General features: G+C 41.0%; 1 protein-coding gene across 4 annotated transcripts; it reads left to right on the top strand.

Annotated features, from left to right (window-relative positions):
* Nucleotides 1-17: 17 nt before the first annotated feature.
* CCSAP (centriole, cilia and spindle associated protein) lies at nucleotides 18-17,582 on the top strand. Of its 4 annotated transcripts, none has more exons than XR_012801044.1 (4): nucleotides 18-640; nucleotides 10,540-10,802; nucleotides 14,210-15,517; nucleotides 16,157-17,582. XR_012801044.1 is itself a non-coding variant. In XM_075596863.1 (4 exons), the coding sequence occupies exons 1-3, from the start codon at nucleotides 289-291 to the stop codon at nucleotides 11,252-11,254; spliced, it is 711 nt and encodes a 236-aa protein (XP_075452978.1). In that variant the 5' UTR covers nucleotides 18-288; the 3' UTR covers nucleotides 11,255-11,292; nucleotides 14,210-14,339. The 4 variants fall into 4 exon arrangements, 3 of the variants coding, with proteins under 3 accessions (XP_075452978.1, XP_075452977.1, XP_075452976.1); XM_075596863.1 differs by lacking the exon at nucleotides 16,157-17,582 and adding an exon at nucleotides 11,150-11,292 and having other exon boundaries at nucleotides 10,540-10,793; nucleotides 14,210-14,339; XM_075596862.1 differs by having other exon boundaries at nucleotides 10,540-10,793; nucleotides 14,210-17,582.
* Nucleotides 17,583-17,600: the final 18 nt, after the last annotated feature.

Here is a 17,600-nt window from a genome sequence, read left to right as displayed (position 1 = left end):
GAGCAGATGAGGGGAGGAGCAGATGAGGGGAGGTGTTTGTGCTTTTTTGTGTATTTAGTACATAGGGTCGGATTTTGCGAAGCTGTCAACCATCATCAAGGCCCATTGTGTGTTGCTCAGCCAACAGCGTGTGAATAAACCAGGAAGCGATCCTAATCCAGGCTGTGCCATTTCCCCCTCTTATAGGGCACCGAGTGTTATCTGAAGGAGAGTATCCATCACAGTACTGCGCGTGGCGGGTGAGGCTGGATCAGTGAAGTGAGAGGCAGCGTTTTACACTTTTGGAAGATGCACTGCAAGAAACTCAGGAGTGAATATATGAAAAGATTCAAAAATCCCCAATGGGAAGCCTATGGGAAATGCTATGAGGAGCTGCTTCAGTACAGGGTAACCCGCAGGCTGCTGGAGCATGTACACAACCCCTGGCTGTGGGAAGGTTGGGAGGAAGCTTCAGACTCCAGCAGTGGAAACTCCACCCCACAAAAGCCATCAGACTCTGTACCTGCATCACCTAAACCGCAAGGCACTGAAGGTGATGCTGAAGATGTTACATTGAAGCAGCCTGGGCCAATCAAGCAGCCAACAGAGACTGAAGGACCGGGAAGCAGGAATGCCATTCCAAAGGATATTCCCAGACAAGGTATGATGTTGCAGTTACTGGTTATATGTAGCTTATGATGGTTTAATCATGTTTTTAACCCTTATGGTTAATACCTTAAGTTGACCTAGTACAATCAAAAAAAAATTCTTTAAAACTGTGTGAACTGCATATTATTCTGTTAGCCCCATCTCCATACAGAGTTCATGAACTTTGTGCATCACTAACCTGGACAATCCGTATTCTAGTTTTAAAATGTAAATGGTAGTGTTGAATGATGTACTACTGCAGGAATTGTTATAGATGATTAACACATCACGGACTGACGGAAGTGGTGGTTTATTTACAAAATCATTTTTTTTTTTTTTTTTTTTTAAACTTGGTTGGAGTTTTTAATTTCACACTGGAGATGGGGATGCCAGATATAAGTTATGTATAGTACAGCAATTGGTTCATTAAATACAGAGGATACAGTGTTCTGTCGCGTGACTGATAGTCCCAACTCTAGATAGGTAACAACAGTTTCAGATGTGATGTAGAAGATAAGCTGCGTCCCCGCTAGCGCTGAGCGGGCGGCGCTTGCGGCGTTTACTTGCATATATAGATATATGTAAGTCCCGCTCGTGCGCAGGCACACATGCTGACCCGCGCTCAGATAAACAAAAAAATGATACTTTCCCGCGTGCTCAACTACCCGCAATGACCCCCTCGCACGCGTAAATGCAGGACACCTGGCGCTCATGCTTGGAGTGCTCTCCAAGCATGAGCGCACTCAGCGCCAGCGGGGACTCAGTCTTAGGACATAGATCAGGCGTCTTCAAGGTGGCGAGATGACTTATGTGAGATATGGGCAATTTATTATGTGAAAACAAGTGGTGGAGGGAACCTGGGTTCATGAATGTAACCTTTCCATGGCTCCCATTTTTTGTGGAATTTGGCAGTATCACTGTGTACTTGTTAGTTTTTCCATTTGGTGATGTTTTTTTTAAAAAATTTGTATGTATGTTGCTTTTTGTTCCATATTTGGGTTATTGCACATCTTGCAGCTGTGACTGTGGGTTATCAACTTTGTTTGTTTTGGGGTGTCCTGGATTGGTTGATTGAGAAGGAATGCCAATAAGTTGAGTTAGGTGTATGTCTGTGATTTGTTTACAATACTTTGGACCAGAGTCTAAAGATGTTGGAGCATGACCACCACATATGCATAAAGTTACCTCTCTGTCCAGAGCCTCTAGTACATAATGGAGAATGAGTTTGGGAACATAGCAGCTAGTCTGGTTTGTGTTGGATACCAGCACATTAACAGTTTGTAAGCATTCTACTTAAAAGTTGCGCTTATAGAACTTTTGGTGATTGCTTCAAATATGTAATTCCAGTCATCTGGTTACAATACTCAATCTAAGTCTGACTCCCTCTGTTCTGTGTCTGGGTTTGGCAATATTAGCAATATTAAAAAAGCTACTGTACAATGTTGAGATGAGACTTTTCAGATCACTTTGGCTCATACACAAGTCTTCAAAAGTCGAATGAGTTGAGGCTGGGTGGTATTGTTGGATAAAGTTTCTCAACTGGAGGAAACAAAACATTGCTGTATTGGGAAGGCCATGGAGTGAGGTAAGTTAAGTAAAAGAGAATATTTTGCCTTTTGCCCAAACGTGGTTGATTTCTCTCAAGGTAGGGTGACAAGATGTCCCAGTTTTTAGGACTCTGTCCTGACTTTTTGGGGTGCTGTCGTGGTTTCTTTTAGCCCATTCATTAGCTGTGCATGTGCGATCGGCACTTGCTGACTGCTCATGCGCGCTCGTTATTTGCCGACTGCTCGTGCTGTGTGATTGGCACTTGCCGACTGCTCGTGCGCATGCTTGGTCGACAAATGCCAAACACATATGCAACTGACATTTGCCGGTTGCACATGCATTACCGGAAAGCTCCTATCATGCATGATTGTTATGTACATGAAATGTACAGTATTTTCATTGGGAGTGTAGGTATTGGCTATTATGACCTCTTATCCTGAGAGATTGCCTTTTGATTACAAATCTATCATCGTTATCAGATGTTACCTTTTTTAGGGAGAAGGTGGTATTCTTATTAATTGAGCTGGCCACTCCATATTTTTTTTCTCTTTCCTTGATCTGGGCCGAGACAAGATAGACCTGTGGAGAAATTATGGCAAATTTGTTTCAGAACTGCATTACGTGTGGAGTACTATGTCACCACGGAGCCTTTTTGTACTGAGATTGCTCTGCAAAGTTTACATGGGCTATTAAAATACAAAAACATCAAGAGCTCACCGCTCTACCCTAATACAAATGTTAGATAGTGACAATAATAGCAAGTCGTGCATAGGGAGTACACACTAAATCCAACCAAAAGATTCCAGTCAGAAGACAAGTATCCCCAATATTTGCACTCTTCTTAGTCAGACCAAGAAAGGGTAGTTTGAATCAACAAATTGATTATTGGCAGAAAATCACATGGGCCACATTGATATTTTTTGACACACAGAGAGACTGGTCAAAATTCCTCATTTATCAACAACAAAACAATAAAATTATATTAATCGATGAACAATGTGTTACATATTTACAAGGTGAATTCTAAAAACACGTGGTGGGATATGAACCATGACCATGGGATCAGATTCAGGCATACTGCGGTTTAAGGACACTCACTTTAAGTTCACTCATGAGTAAGGACATATTTTCAATAGCACCATACCCCTGTGTCCGTACGCTCGGGAGTACGGACACTTATTCTGCCCTACAGACCGCTGTAGTAGTGACGCACTGATTCCCCTCACCCAATAGGCAAACGGCAGATCGCGCATGCCCCTGTCAGCACGTCCTGAACAGCAATACCGGCTCCCTACCTGTACCGAAGCATCGATTTTAAGTGGGGAAAAAAAAAGGTAGTGCTTTACGTACATGCTCTGGACCCATTGCATATGTAAACAGGGGGTATGCCTGTAGTTGGTCAAGGAACATTTACCGTCATCTGATTATACCCTATTAACCACCATACATTGATACAAGATCATCACAGATTAGGATAATCGATATTATACCCTGTATGGTAGTATAGTGAGTTGACGGATCATTTAGGAATATGTATAGAGCTTATCAGAGTAATAAAAATTTGCCACGAATGTAGTGGACTTTAATTATTGCATGTAATTACATTTAGCTGATTGAAATGAAAATAAGCTTTTACCAGCTGTTACAATGTGTACTCCATTCGTACGTCGGAGTACACGAGTCAGTGAGTTTTAGAACAAATCCTGTGCAAAGCAGTACTGTAAGCAGACAACTCGGTGAATGTCAGGCTAGTGTCTGTGTTTAAGCTTTGCAACACTCAGTCCGGCATCGTGAGTAAAGCCACTTTGTTTACTCAGTAATTGGTATACAGCTTGTATCCGATACCACATTTGTAGGATAAGCCACCCACGTTATTAGCCAATGTTAAGTAACCGCAAAGAACTCTGTATTTCATTAAGAAAAGCACATACATAAACCTCCGTCTAAATCATGTTACTGTGTCATACTAGTAACAAAACAGATCAGTGGACACATTGCAGTATGTGCTACAATCACCGCTATACTACCTGGTTCCAGCTATCTCCGCTCGTGGTTCAACTGGCTCTGCATCAGCTCCCAGCCACTGACGCCATCGTCGTGACATCCTCTAAAATCCCAGGTATTGCGGTTCCTTAACATTGGCTAATAACGTGAGTGGCTTATCCTACAAATGTGGTATGTATCGGATAAGCTGTATATACTAATTGAGGAAACAAAGTTGCTTTACTCACGATGCCTAACTGTGAGTGTTGCAAAGCTTAAACACAGACACTTGCCTGAATTCGCCGAGTTGTCTGCTTACTGCTTTGCACATGATTTGTTCTAAAACTCACTGACTCGTGTACTCTGATGTACGAATGGAGTACACATTGTAACAGCTGGTAAAAGCTTCTTTTCCTTTCAATTAGCTAGGTGTAATTGCACGCATGCAATGATTCAAGTCCACTACATTTGTGACAAATTTGTATTACTCTGAGCTCTATACATATTCCTAAATGATTCCGTCCACTCGCTATACTCCCATACAGGGTATAATATCGATTATCCTAATCTTGTATCAATTTATGGTGGTTAATAGGGTATAATCGGATAACAGAAAATGTCCCTTGACTAACTATCTGACCCTAAATTCGTGGTTTATATCCCACCACAAGTGTTTTTAGAATTCACCTTGTAAATATTTAACACATTGTTCATTGATTTAATAACCTTTTATTGTTTTGTTGATAAATTTGAGAAAGTTTGACCAGTCTCTCTGTGTCAAAATATATCACTGTGGCCCATGTGATTTTCGTCCAAGTAAAGCATTCGCAGACATAGGGAAAAGCAAATGCACATAGCGAGACTGAAAATACAATTTAATAACATAAAGGGAATAACACTCATGGATTCCCAGGTCTTGAAAGCTCAAACGATGGCTGCAGACCTGTCAGTTGTCAGAGCTGATGCAGCTGCATGATCAGTGGGAATGTGTTTCTGTCTCTCCAAGGCTCTGGATTCCAGTTCTGCGTCACATCCGGTATGCGCCTCCCACAAAGATGACGTCCCTGTAGATTTCAGTCGTATAGTCTCAAGTCCTAGGCAAAAACACTAAGCATTTTTACAAAGACTGGTTGCTTAATCGGGGTTTGGAATATGTGCAGTTTTCAGTCGCTTATATACCATCCTTAATTGTTATACTGATCGAACACAAAGATTGGTCAATAATGAGTTAATTAGTATAACAATGAACTAATTATTTACCATATTTAACACAGTTTGGCTAATGAGTTAAATGGGCAAATTAATACTGGGGGGGGCACTGTCATTGCTGTAGGGGGCAATAGAAGTGTAGTGGCGGTAATGACACCAGTCTGTGTGGAGCAGACAAGGCTGCTGACACCTTTCCCAGGGCCCAGGCTGCCCTGTCATCCCCCACACCTCTCGCCTCTTCACTCTTGCCCTCTTCTATTTCTCTCACCCCCCCCCCCCATGTATTTATCTCCTCCCCTCTGTTGTTCACTCCCCCTCTCTCAATCCCTACTCTTACTCGCAACCCCCACCTTTCTTAATTTCCCCCCTCACAATTTTACCTTGGGTGTGCAGTGGCACCAGATTGTCCGGGGATCAGCATCTTCCTGCACCGGAAGTTGGGCCTACCTTGAAGTCCAGGCCCAACTTGCGCATCTGCGACAAAGCACCAGTTCACATCCGGTCCTGCTGCGGAGGGGAACTCGGCCCTCACGGATGTTGGCGTGATTACCGGCATGAAAAGAGGCTGATCCCTGGAGGATCATGCAGGCCACCTAGGAGGCCCTCACGGGCCACATGTTGGCCACTTCTGGTCTATAGTGTTTCTTTTGTCATTGCCTGTAAACCCTAAGATATTTGTGACTACTACTTTATTACAAAGTGTATAAAACTGATTAAGGAACCTGTAGGAGATGTGTGCAGAGGTGGTGTGGAGATGGTTTTGGGGAAAATCAATGTAGTTTTTATATAGCCAAAATGCCATAAACAAAAACTTGTGCTTTTCCTTAGCCAAGATACAGGATAAACAGGGTAGCACAAAGGGAGCTTATGTTCAGCGTAATGGAGCAACAAAAATCAAACCTGCCAAGCTCATATTTGGAGTGCTGACTATTAAAATGGTTAGTCCCCAACTACAATATATGTTGGACACTGAGATTTTGATCCTGCACAGCATGTGACAGGCAGTTTTCTTACCACTATGCTCCTCTTTTGCCCTTCATACTGGAAATATTTGCAGTCTGTCTAACCTAAAGTGCATTGTGATCATGTTTCTAGAGCTTAAGGCTGGGGCCATGGTACTGCAGACCGCTAAGTGAACAGACTGCTGCAAGGTAGTGTTCGCGTCCATGCGGTGTGCGGGAGGGGGCGCGCATTGAGCCAAGAAATCAGATTTCTTGCGCGACAGGCCGGTCACATGAGCGGTTCGCCCAATGAGGGTGAACTTGCTCCATGGTGCCATAAGCACGCCCACCCGGCCCCGTCCACCATGCCCAGGGAAAGCACTCTCTTTCCCACAGCCTCAGCACATGCGGAGGCATCATGGCCCGGGCTAAGATTTATTCACTGAGCAGCATGGCAAGAAATAAAGGTGCCAGAGGAAAGAAAACATATATGTAAAAAAAATACTGTATGGCACATTCCTTGCCAGATGTACCATAAATCCATGCTTATAGCTGTACCCCAAAGTATGTTTTGTTCACGGCTTTTCCACATTGCTTCATGTAATTTTTTTTTTTTTAACTATGATGTTAAAATTCAGCCTTAATATGTAATCTTCTGATGTCATTTATCATTATTACAAGAGATGTTTAATGTGAAAATTGGGGTTTGTGTACATGTTTAATCACTATTTTTGGGCTTCCATCGTTTTTGCATGAAGCAATGGGTGTCTTATGCACAAGCACATTTCAGCTATTGCGTATCAGTTTGGCAATGGTTCATACAGCTGCAGGACTACAGGTTATTGCTAAAGGGCCCATGACATTCGGGTCATGTTTAATGGAGAAGACTTTTTAGAAGTCTTTTTTTGAACGTTCTGAGCATCTTAAGCCTGCTGCCTCTTCCAAGGCATGACCGTAGCAGGTCCTCACACTCCCTGGGTTAACATTCTTATTAACCTGTATAATTACAGGAAGAATAATCACATTGGATCTGTCGTAACCTGGCAAAATGAAGTGTTAGCACCTGCTACGGTCATGCCTTGAAAGTGGCAGCAGGCTTAAGACGCTTTGGCCAAAGGGTTAAACTAAATGACCCTTTTTTTCAAGAGAATATATAGGTATTGCACTATGCATTTTTGTCACATTGGAAGTAGCTTTGGGATTCTTTGTCTGTTTTTTGTTGTATATTTTAAGGAAAAGGTGGAATCCATACGTCAGAAGATTCCCCCCCCCCTCTGTTTCCTCCTCCCACCCTACACCGCTTCCTAACTCTCCTCCTGCCTTCCTTGACTCTTTTTCCACTGTCTCAGAGGAGGATGTGTCGCTGTTGATCTCCTCTTCTCCCTCTTCCACTTGTCCTCTTGACCCCATTCCCTCCCATCTCCTAAAACCTCTTGCACCTACTATAATCCCTATGCTCACACATTTTTAACTCCTCCCTCTACATTTCCATTCTCCTTCAAGCATGCAACAGTTCTACCATTACTCAAAAAACAGCAAGCTTGACCCTACCTGTCTTTCTAACTATCGACCTGTCTCCCTCCTGCATTTTGCCTCTAAACTCCTTGAACGTCTTGTATTCTCTCGCTTGCTCCATTTTCTCAACACCTATTCTCTCCTAGACCTTCTACAATCTGGCTTCCGCACTGCTCACTCAACTGAAACAAACCTCACTAAAATAACTAATGACCTCCATGCAGCCAAAGACAGAGGTAATTACTGCTCATATTATATGACCTCTCTGCAGCATTTGACACCGTGGACCACTCTTCTCCTTCACATTCTCCATACTCTTGGTATTCAGAACAAAGCTCTATCCTGGATCTTCTCTTACCTCTCCCATCATACTTTCAGTGTCTCTTTTGCCAACAACTCCTCCTCTATCGCTCTCTCTGTGGGGGTACCCCAGGGCTCTGTCCTGGGACCTCTTCTTTCTCTTTACACACTCTCTCTAGGTGACCTAATAACATCTCTTGTGTTTAAGTAGCACCTCTATGCTGACACACATTTACTTTTCAACCCCCGACCTTACACCTGCTGTACAAACCAAAGTTTCTGAATGTCTCTCTGCTCTATCATCCTGGATGGCCCTCCGCCGACTTAAACTCGACATGGCTAAAACAGAGCTCCTCATACTTCCTCCCAAACCTGGCCCTACTACCTCCTTCCACATTACGGTTGGAAGTACGATCAGTAGCCCAAGCAGGCTGCCTAGGGGTCACACTCAACTCCTCTCTCGCATTAAGAAGTTTCTAAAACCTGTAGCTTTTTCCTCCGCAATATCACAAAGATATGCCCTTTCCTCTGTTGCTCGACTGCTAAAACTCTGACTCAGGCCCTCATTCTCTCCCGTCTTGATTTACTGTAACCTCCTGTTGTCTGGCCTTCCTGCCTCTCACCTGTCGCCCCTACAATCTATCCTAAACGTTGCTGCCAGAATCACTCTACTCTTTCCTAAATCCGTCCAGTGTCTCCCCCGCTGAAATCACTCTCCTGGCTTTTGATCAAATCCCGCATCTCGCACTCAATTCTCCTCATCACTTTTAAAGCTTTATACTCTTCTGCCCCTCCTTACATCTCAGCCATAATTTCTCGCTATGCACCATCTCGACTCTCTTGCGTTCTTCTCAAGGATGTCTTCTCTACCCCCTTTTGTATCTAAAGCCCTCTCCCGCCTTACATTTTTCTCACTGACTGCCCTGCACCGCTGGAATGCCCTTCCCCTCAATACCCGAAAAGCACCCCCTCTATCCACCTTTAAGACCCACCTTAAAACATACTTGCTTAAACAAGCATACGAGTAGCACCGGGGCTAATACTATACGCATGATACATCAAGCTTGGCCCCCTGCAGACGCACTTACCAGAATGCCCTCCTACGGTCTCTGTGCATTCTTCCTACCTACCAATTAGATTGTAAGCTCCTCAGAGCAGGGACTCCTCTTCTAAAATGTTACTTTTATGTCTGAAGCACTTATTCCCATGACCTGTTATTTATATTATTTATTTATGATTGTCGTGAACTACTACTGTGACGCGCTATGTACATTAATGGTGCTATATAAATAAATGTAAGTAAGTAGAGGATCCAGGGCACTTCGGATTTGCAAAAAAGAATTTATTCTCTTAGTGGCACACACAAACTTTCAAACTTCAATCAGTTCTTTATCAAGTGACATACAATACATGGTCTCCATAGTTGACATAAGGAGGTAAAGGCACATAGTGCTCACTCGGCGTCCTGTGGTTTATGGTTTTTCTCCTGGTAAACAGTTGAGTAGGTAGCCTGTGGGATTTACCTGCTCAACTCTTTGCCAGGAGAAAAACATCAACCACAGGATGCAGAGTGAGTTGATATCCACGACGCCATTGGAGTCTCTCCCCCTGTAGCCCTGGGACACTATTTTATAGCATGATTGGAGCCTAGCAGAGGCCACCCAGATTGGAGTACACCAGAGAGCTGGAGCATCTTGCTCCAAGTGGAACCTGGCTAAGCAGAAACCCTTACCTGTTATACTGTAGGTTTATCTACAATGCAGTTTTAACTCTTGAGTGTGCATTTATAAGGTTTCTTCTGCCTGCTAAGTGTATTAAATAATACACTATGGGGCATGCGCTTCTGCTTTTTTGTTTTTTAGATTCTTTTGGAATTTGGTTTATTTTGCTGACGCTGCTCAGAACCCAGGATACATTTGAGCCATCTACCCTGTTCTTATACACCTGGCACCATTGTTTTGATTTATATTCTTTGATAGGATTTATTGCATGTATAGCTTTTTAGCTAAATTAGGGAGAAGGAGCGGCAGTGAGTAAAGACACTGACTCTGGCACTGAGAGTTTGAAGCAGGTTCAATTCCTGGTGTCGGCTCCTTGTGACCGTGGACAAGTCATTTTATCTTCCTGTGCCTCAGGCACCAGAAATATAGATTGTAAGCTCTACGGGACAGGGACTGTCTGCAAAATGTCTCTGTAAAGCGCTACATAAAACTAGCAGCGCTATACAAGAATTATTTATTATTATTATTATTATATCTGCTCTTGCTTTATTCAATATGTATAGCTTCAAACACTTGGCTTTTAATGGGGTAGACTTGGTATGTGTCAAATGGCATTGTATAGCAACACTTGACTATGTAATTTATGGTATGTTATAATATGAAATATCAGACTAATCTGACTTCAATCTCCATAGAGATTGAAAATAAAGAAGATGGGACATCTGAAGAAAGGACAGAGGTGAAAAACTCAACCAGCCATGTTAAACAACCTCAAAACCACAGTGCCTTACTCAGCCGGGATGGTCAAAAGTCCATTAGAATTCCACCAAGGATAGACTTGTCTAGGGAAGTCAGGCATCCATTTGCCATGTATGCCTGTGGTGAGAAGAAGAAAGACACTGGAAGCCAGAAAACCCATAACGTCTGTGCTCCCACTCAAGAAAATGAGGTGTGTAAGGTACTAATGATTACCCCTAATCTGCTATTCTGATATTAAATTACCATAGGGTAAATGCTATAAGAACTGCTTTATAATTCAACCCTTATCTATATCCCTATACACTGAAACATACTGGTTTTTTTTTGTTTTTTGTTTTTGTTTTTGTTTTTTTTGTAAGGACACATTTACCTGCTAAATGATGCAGATTGTGATGTTTACTGTGGGAAATAGTTACATTTTAGGGATTAAACTTTATACCTTGCATTATGAAACAAATGTTTATAATTGTAGACTAGAGCCTATGCTACTGTTTGTGGCTGAGTGCTTTCACTTGAATGTAATCTAATATTTTATATATATTTCAGAATATTTGTCTCACTATGCATAACCAAACTATAAGACCTAGAGAAACCAAACTTGGAAGGATTACTTTATGTATCAAAATAAGGAGAACTGTCATGGTTTTGTGAATGTCAGTTTTTTTGCACACGGACAAGAGCCAACACAGGTTCGATATATTGAGTAATTTATTAATTAACAATACTTGTGATCACAAGAAGCATCAAGCAATGACTCTACAAAATTGCATACATAGGCTAACATTGGTGCTAGGCAGATTATAATGATGTCCCTCAAGATTTCAGAGTGCCCGGGGTTACTTCCTCTTCTTAAACCTATAGGATTAAAGGTCACTTATAACTAGCTCAAACTGAATTTCTAACTGCTACAGAAACGGGATACGCTTAACCACATTTTACTGGTCTTTGGGTCAAAAAGGCATGATGCTAAAAATCCCTATCGGTGGCTACAGACACAAATACATTTAACCACAACCTAGTGGGTGTTGGGTCAAGAAATAGGGATTCTTCAGATCATTATCAGCAAAACCTATACTTGCAACACACACGCACATAAACAAAATGGATTCCACTCTCCAGAGACCCCTCCTGGTCCATATTATCACAGTTTGGATCCTCTCAAACACTGCTAACTATGTGCTGCTATGAACATTAGGTTCCATGTGGGACCACATCTACTATATGTTTTGGAAAGATGCCTGTCCACTATGCATTAGGACACCTCTTAAGATAGCGTAACCAAATTTAGCATGGTAGTGCCTGAGATCAAGGAGCAGGTTTTTGTCTGTTTGGATACATTCTATTTTTAATTCCGAGTTATTACAATTTCTCTAAACAAGTCAGCCAATTGACCTTGTGGGCTATATATTTGGCACGTGACATAAAGATTGCTATAAAGTTTACACGGAAAGTAGACAACGAAAGAGAGGAATTCTATTGGCACGTGAGGAGAAAGTAAGAATGCTGGAGGAGAGAGGTGGAAAGAAATGGGGACATCATAAGGTATTCAAGGAAAGTAATTGAAGGGAAGAGTAATGTGGTTGGTTTCTTATAACCCTACTAGCTGAAAGTACCCGGCATTGCTCAGGAATTTTAAGTGGAAACTTACACAGGTAACAAATGGTTTGCTTTTCAACCAATTACTTCAAAACCAAGAGTAAATGCATGCAATTTGTTCTAAACAGTGCTATTCCAAATGACACCTCAGTGCTATAAGACATCTTCCAGTCAATTTAAGTGAACGGGCTGTAAGTTTTCACTGCTGATGACGGGTCTTATGGATTTGTGTTGTTTAGTACATATTGACCCGTGTATGTGTGTGTATACATGCTCTTCTTTTACAGAAGAAATTTAATTTGATAAACACCCAGATAGGTGGACTAGGCCTGAGCTCTTCTATACATATCCAGGGATGGGAAAATCCCAGGCACATGGTCGCACAGGCTCTTAAAATCCCGACACCTATGCTGCGCGCAGTGATGAATGATCTGTCAATCACTGCTGTAACCAGCAACAGTGCTTCCCAGAAACATCAAAGCTGAATCTTGTGCGCTGTTGATCGGCAGCAGCTGTGATTTACTGGTCAAGTCACTGTTGTGCAGCTCAGTGAGGGGATGATTCATTGGGGAGCAGGAGTTAAAGGCCACACGAGGGTTGGGGAGGAGGGGGAAGCGCTAGTCAGAGCCCTCCTGTACTGTGCCTGCTGCTGCTGCTCTCGGTGCACACTGTGGCAAGTTGAGGAGGGGTTTGTCTTTGTGAAAGAGTCGTTCTGTGTGTGTGTGTGTCAGTCTTTCACAGATGCACACTGACGTACACACAGTAACACAGACACCCCCTCAGTGCATAACAAAATTATGGTGGGCTCCTAAGTACTTAATATTTTTGTCTACCTCTACGTCACATTTCTGTACATTTCAAATAAAACTGCACCAGTAATGTAATATGGCAAAAGGAGACCTGGACATTTGCCAAGGCTCTAGCTAACTGACATTTCAACTAATTTTTAGTTATAATTTGTCATTTATATAAAGTTGAGACCAGGGAATATCAAATTACTTTACCATCACTGTCTAGTCAGTGGAAAAAATAGTTCTAACTGGAGCCTCATTTAACACATGCAATTGAGTGTTATTTCAGTTTAAAAATCATTCAGAATTTTTCTTTGCAATACTAATAAAGCACTTTTTTTTATTGATGCAATAAATGCAAAGTGGGAGTGAACTGCAAATGTCTGACAGCTGCTCCTTCAACTCCAAACTAATGTCCTATCTGTCCGCTATTACAGACCTCTGCAAATTGGACTTGCATTTTAGCTTTAAATTACTGTATTCAAAGCAGTAAAACAGTGGTCATCTGGAGCAGAATGACAAACTGATTTCTGTTTGCATTCTATGACCTGTATACTAACAGAGGAATCTGCTGAAATATTTTTGAATATTCAACCTTTTTATATTAGTTGAAGCTTTTGCGATGTATTGTCACATGGTGTCACTGACTTGCAAAAAATAAATAAAAAGATCAGGGGAAAACATTCTTGTAACTTAAATTTTATTATAAATCAGTATACAGGCATACCCCGCATTAACGTACGCAATGGGTCCAGAGCATGTATGTAAAGTGAAAATGTACTTAAAGTGAAGCACTACCCTTTTCCCACTTATCGATGCATGTACTGTACTGCAAACATCATATACGTGCATAACTGATGTAAATAACGCATTTGTAACAGGCTCTATAGTCTCCCCGCTTGCGCAAAGCTTCGTACAGGTAGGGAGCCGGTATTGCTGTTCAGGACGTGCTGACAGGCGCATGCGCGAGCTGGCGTTTGCCTATTGGGCGATATGACCTTACTCGCGAGTGTACTTAAAGTGAGTGTCCTTAAACCGGGGTATGCCTGTATATTACAAATATATAAATATATTGCATGTTGGGGATAAAATAATAACGGGAGACACAAAGGGAGGGATGGGCATGGTTGTGTCCCCACATTTGTTTGGTTTAACCTTTATTACCTTTTTTATAGCATTTACCAGTTTTGTCTTTTTTTTTAAAAAAAAATTATTACAGATTTATGAGTCTGCTTTAAGAGCGAAGAACAGAAGGCAAAAAGATAAGCGTAAACAGATTCTTCATAGGCAAAGAGCACGTTCTGCTGATACAGAGAGATTTCTGAGAAGGGAACCTTCCCCTGTAGATAATCCCTGGATGACAGAGTACATGAGATGCTACTCGGCCAGAACACGCTAAAGAAAATTGAGACTCGCACAACCTCTGACCATGAGTGAACAAGAATTAAGATTTGGCGTGGAATGTACTGGCCACACTTCGTTTATTTACACACAAACCTACCTTTTTTCTAATGACTAATGCACTTTGACTATCGGGTGTATGAATATTTATATCCAGGTTGGCGGTACAGTAAGCATCTAAAAATATTTGGATCAATAATAGTCATACTGTGGTGTGTGTATATGTATATATGTGTATATATAATTTTTTTTAAAGCAACAGTGTTGGTAAGATTTGATGCAATACCTTTGTTTAAAACATTTTTCTACCAGGGCAAGAATGTAATAAGTGTAGGTATGAAAGAACCAAGGCGCTCTCTTGTGCTTATTAACCAAAATTGGATAGTGCAAAAGTGAATCTATTACAATTATTAAATGCACACTGTGAACAAAATAGGAGTGTGATACTAATCAAGTAAAAAACAAATGTAAAAGTGATACGCTGCTCGACCAATGAGGATCCTCCTTCGATCTTTAACGGGTGTTGATTGTAGTAAATAGGGATCGCAGAATCATATGAAAGACAAAATGTGTACAGTATATAGTGCAATATTGTATGGATATTAAAGTCTCTAAGTGGAGAAAATATGCTTGAACAAGAGATCAATGCAACTACTCACATGGCCTGGAGTATATGCAGACCTATAAAGGTTTCTTTAGGAGAGTACCCCTCTCCTCTTGGTCACTTGTAGTGGTTGGTAACTTGTTCATATACTGGGGACCTCTGCCTTTGGATTAACCAGGATCGGGAATCCTTCTTATGGCCAGATAGCTCCCCCGTCACGAATCACAATACACAGAGAAAGTGTATAAAAATGGTATATTGACAAAATACAGTACAACAATCTGTACTCCCATATTAAAATAGTAGCGGCGTGAGTACAGCTTGTTGTACTGTATTAATTTTTTTTATTTTATATATGAAAGGAGGCTAAAATGATTGAAAAGAAAGTGGCGAGAAAGTAACATCAGCGGCATGACGGTGGTTATCGTACCATTGTGAATGTGGCTACCAATAGAGAAAACAACTATAGAGCTCTCGGGAGAGATTATCACAACCAAGTTTCAGCAAGGGAGATCCTATCAGGTGAGAGATTACAGGGGGAAGGACTGGAGGAAAGAGTGAGATTTCTACTATGGGGAAGATGCAAGATACACAGGTTTTTTCAATTGTTATAAGTGCAAGGGTTGTACGCAAGCCACAAAGGAAAAAAATCACTTTTACTTCTAAGGCTACAGGAGAAAACTTCAAGATTGATCAGTTTATTAACTGTAGAACACCTTTTTTTTTAACTGCAAGAATGCCCATGTGGACTCCAGCATATAGGACATACCTCAAGACTCTTGAGGGTCCGCATACTGGAGCACATGAGCAATATCAAGAAAAAATTACCTACCCATAGTGTATCGAGACATTTTAGCTCTGCTCATGCAGGGAATCCAAATGGTCTGATATATAGAGGTATTGAAGTCGTAGCTGCTAATTGGAGAAGAGGGGATAGATTGAAGAAATTGTGCCATAGAGAGACATACTGGATTTATAAACTCAAAACCCTTGCACCCAAAGGACTTAATATAGATATTGACATTGGGGCTTTTCTATGAGAATACCAGGTCCAGTTAACTTCACTATGATCCAGGCAGAGGTTGCAACACCTTAAGTGTCTGAATTTGAAAAAATGGGTACTCTTGTTGTGGTGACTCACCGTTATGTGATCTTTTTCAGATCATTGGCATTGAAAATTCAAGATCCGACATCTGTTTTTAACTTTTATAAAGTTTTTAATTATTTTGTAAGTGAGGAGGGTATTGTTCGTAATATGTGATTGATTTAGGGTGTTTTCTGTATGGCCATTAGATATCTTATTTGTATGGAGTATCAGAATGCATATGTTTTTTGAATATCGAAACATTTTAAACTAATGTGGGCTCACTACCATGTTTAACACTTTCAAATGGTGTCTTGTACCTCTATGGTTTTTAATAGATTATACATACACAGAGAGGTTGCTGTGCAATTCATGACCACCCACTATGTACCCTTTGTATGTTTTAAGTAATCATTTCTATATACATTATCCTATTATCTAGTTCATTGAGGACGCAGAGGGTGGAGCTTAAATATTCTATTTGATATTTTTTGCATTGAATTTTGTGGTAGAAAAATGTTTTTTTGTGATAAATTTAGAGCTCTCAGGAGCATTCTGTTAGATTAAGAGGTGTTAATGCTTTTTGATTTAGAATTATCTGTGTCTAAGATTTGCACTTTATTTGATTGTCAGAAGGTTATTTGTGCATTAGCTGCCGTATTCAAGAATATTCCCATTGTCACAAACTATCATGGTGGCGTGTTAATTTTTAACAAATGTTGAACGAATTCTGTATGCTTTTTTTTTTTTTAAATGTATTTTTATGTATTTTTGATATGTGCTTTATGATGCATCTTGGGATCCATTTTACGCCATGGCCTCCATGGTGGGGTGTGCATTTGTTTTACGGTTTAAGTGGACCAATTGTATGACTAAGAAATTAATAGAACTGTTAAAGTCGTTGATTAATCAATGCATTTTAGTGAGATTTTAACAGCCTGTTTTATACTGATGGGTGCATACTTTATTTAATCTTTAATCTTAATTCAATACTGCACTTTTGGAAATAGATCAGGGTACATTCATATGGTAATGTAAGCCAAGGGTGCATAAGCACATTACATAAGTATCAGGAATATTGGTATTAAGACAGGATTGATACTCCAAAAGATTGGGGGTTATCAAGAAAGCTCAACTCTGTTTTTAGCTTGGGCTACATCGGTGTGCTAATACATACAAAGTGCAAGTGGTTAAACAATCAGGCCAAGATTAGGGACACTTCAATAAGTGAAGTGTTATTTAAACACTGTGGGACTTGACACACAAAGGATAAGCCTGACGAAGCAGAGGATTCTGTGAAACGCGTAGCTCCGTTCTGTGTACAGTTTGAGCATTCACGGCCACCGTACTTCCTCGGAGCTGCGTTCCAGCAGCAATTCCGGACGCGGTAGCAGTAGCCTGATGGTTCTGCAGTGAGGCCTAAGAGTGCCGACGCCGGTGTATTTATTTTACTATGTAACTTCATTTATTTTATGTGTGAATAAATACCCATTTTTAAAATCACTTTATCTTCAATGTTCC

This window comes from Ascaphus truei, chromosome 4 (genome assembly GCF_040206685.1).
Source record: "Ascaphus truei isolate aAscTru1 chromosome 4, aAscTru1.hap1, whole genome shotgun sequence".
Taxonomy (NCBI): domain Eukaryota; kingdom Metazoa; phylum Chordata; class Amphibia; order Anura; family Ascaphidae; genus Ascaphus; species Ascaphus truei.
Note: the sequence above shows the minus strand (reverse complement) of the source record. Positions and strands in the feature narration are given on the sequence as shown.

Excerpts from the sequence above, each read along its gene's own strand:
- CCSAP (XM_075596861.1), top strand. The coding sequence starts at position 289 with ATGCACTGCAAGAAACTCAGGAGTGAATATATGAAAAGATTCAAAAAT. Across the intron at positions 641-10,539 it reads AAAGGATATTCCCAGACAAG|AGATTGAAAATAAAGAAGAT; the intron begins GTATGATGTTGC and ends CAATCTCCATAG. Across the intron at positions 10,803-14,209 it reads AAGAAAATGAGGTGTGTAAG|ATTTATGAGTCTGCTTTAAG; the intron begins GTACTAATGATT and ends AAATTATTACAG.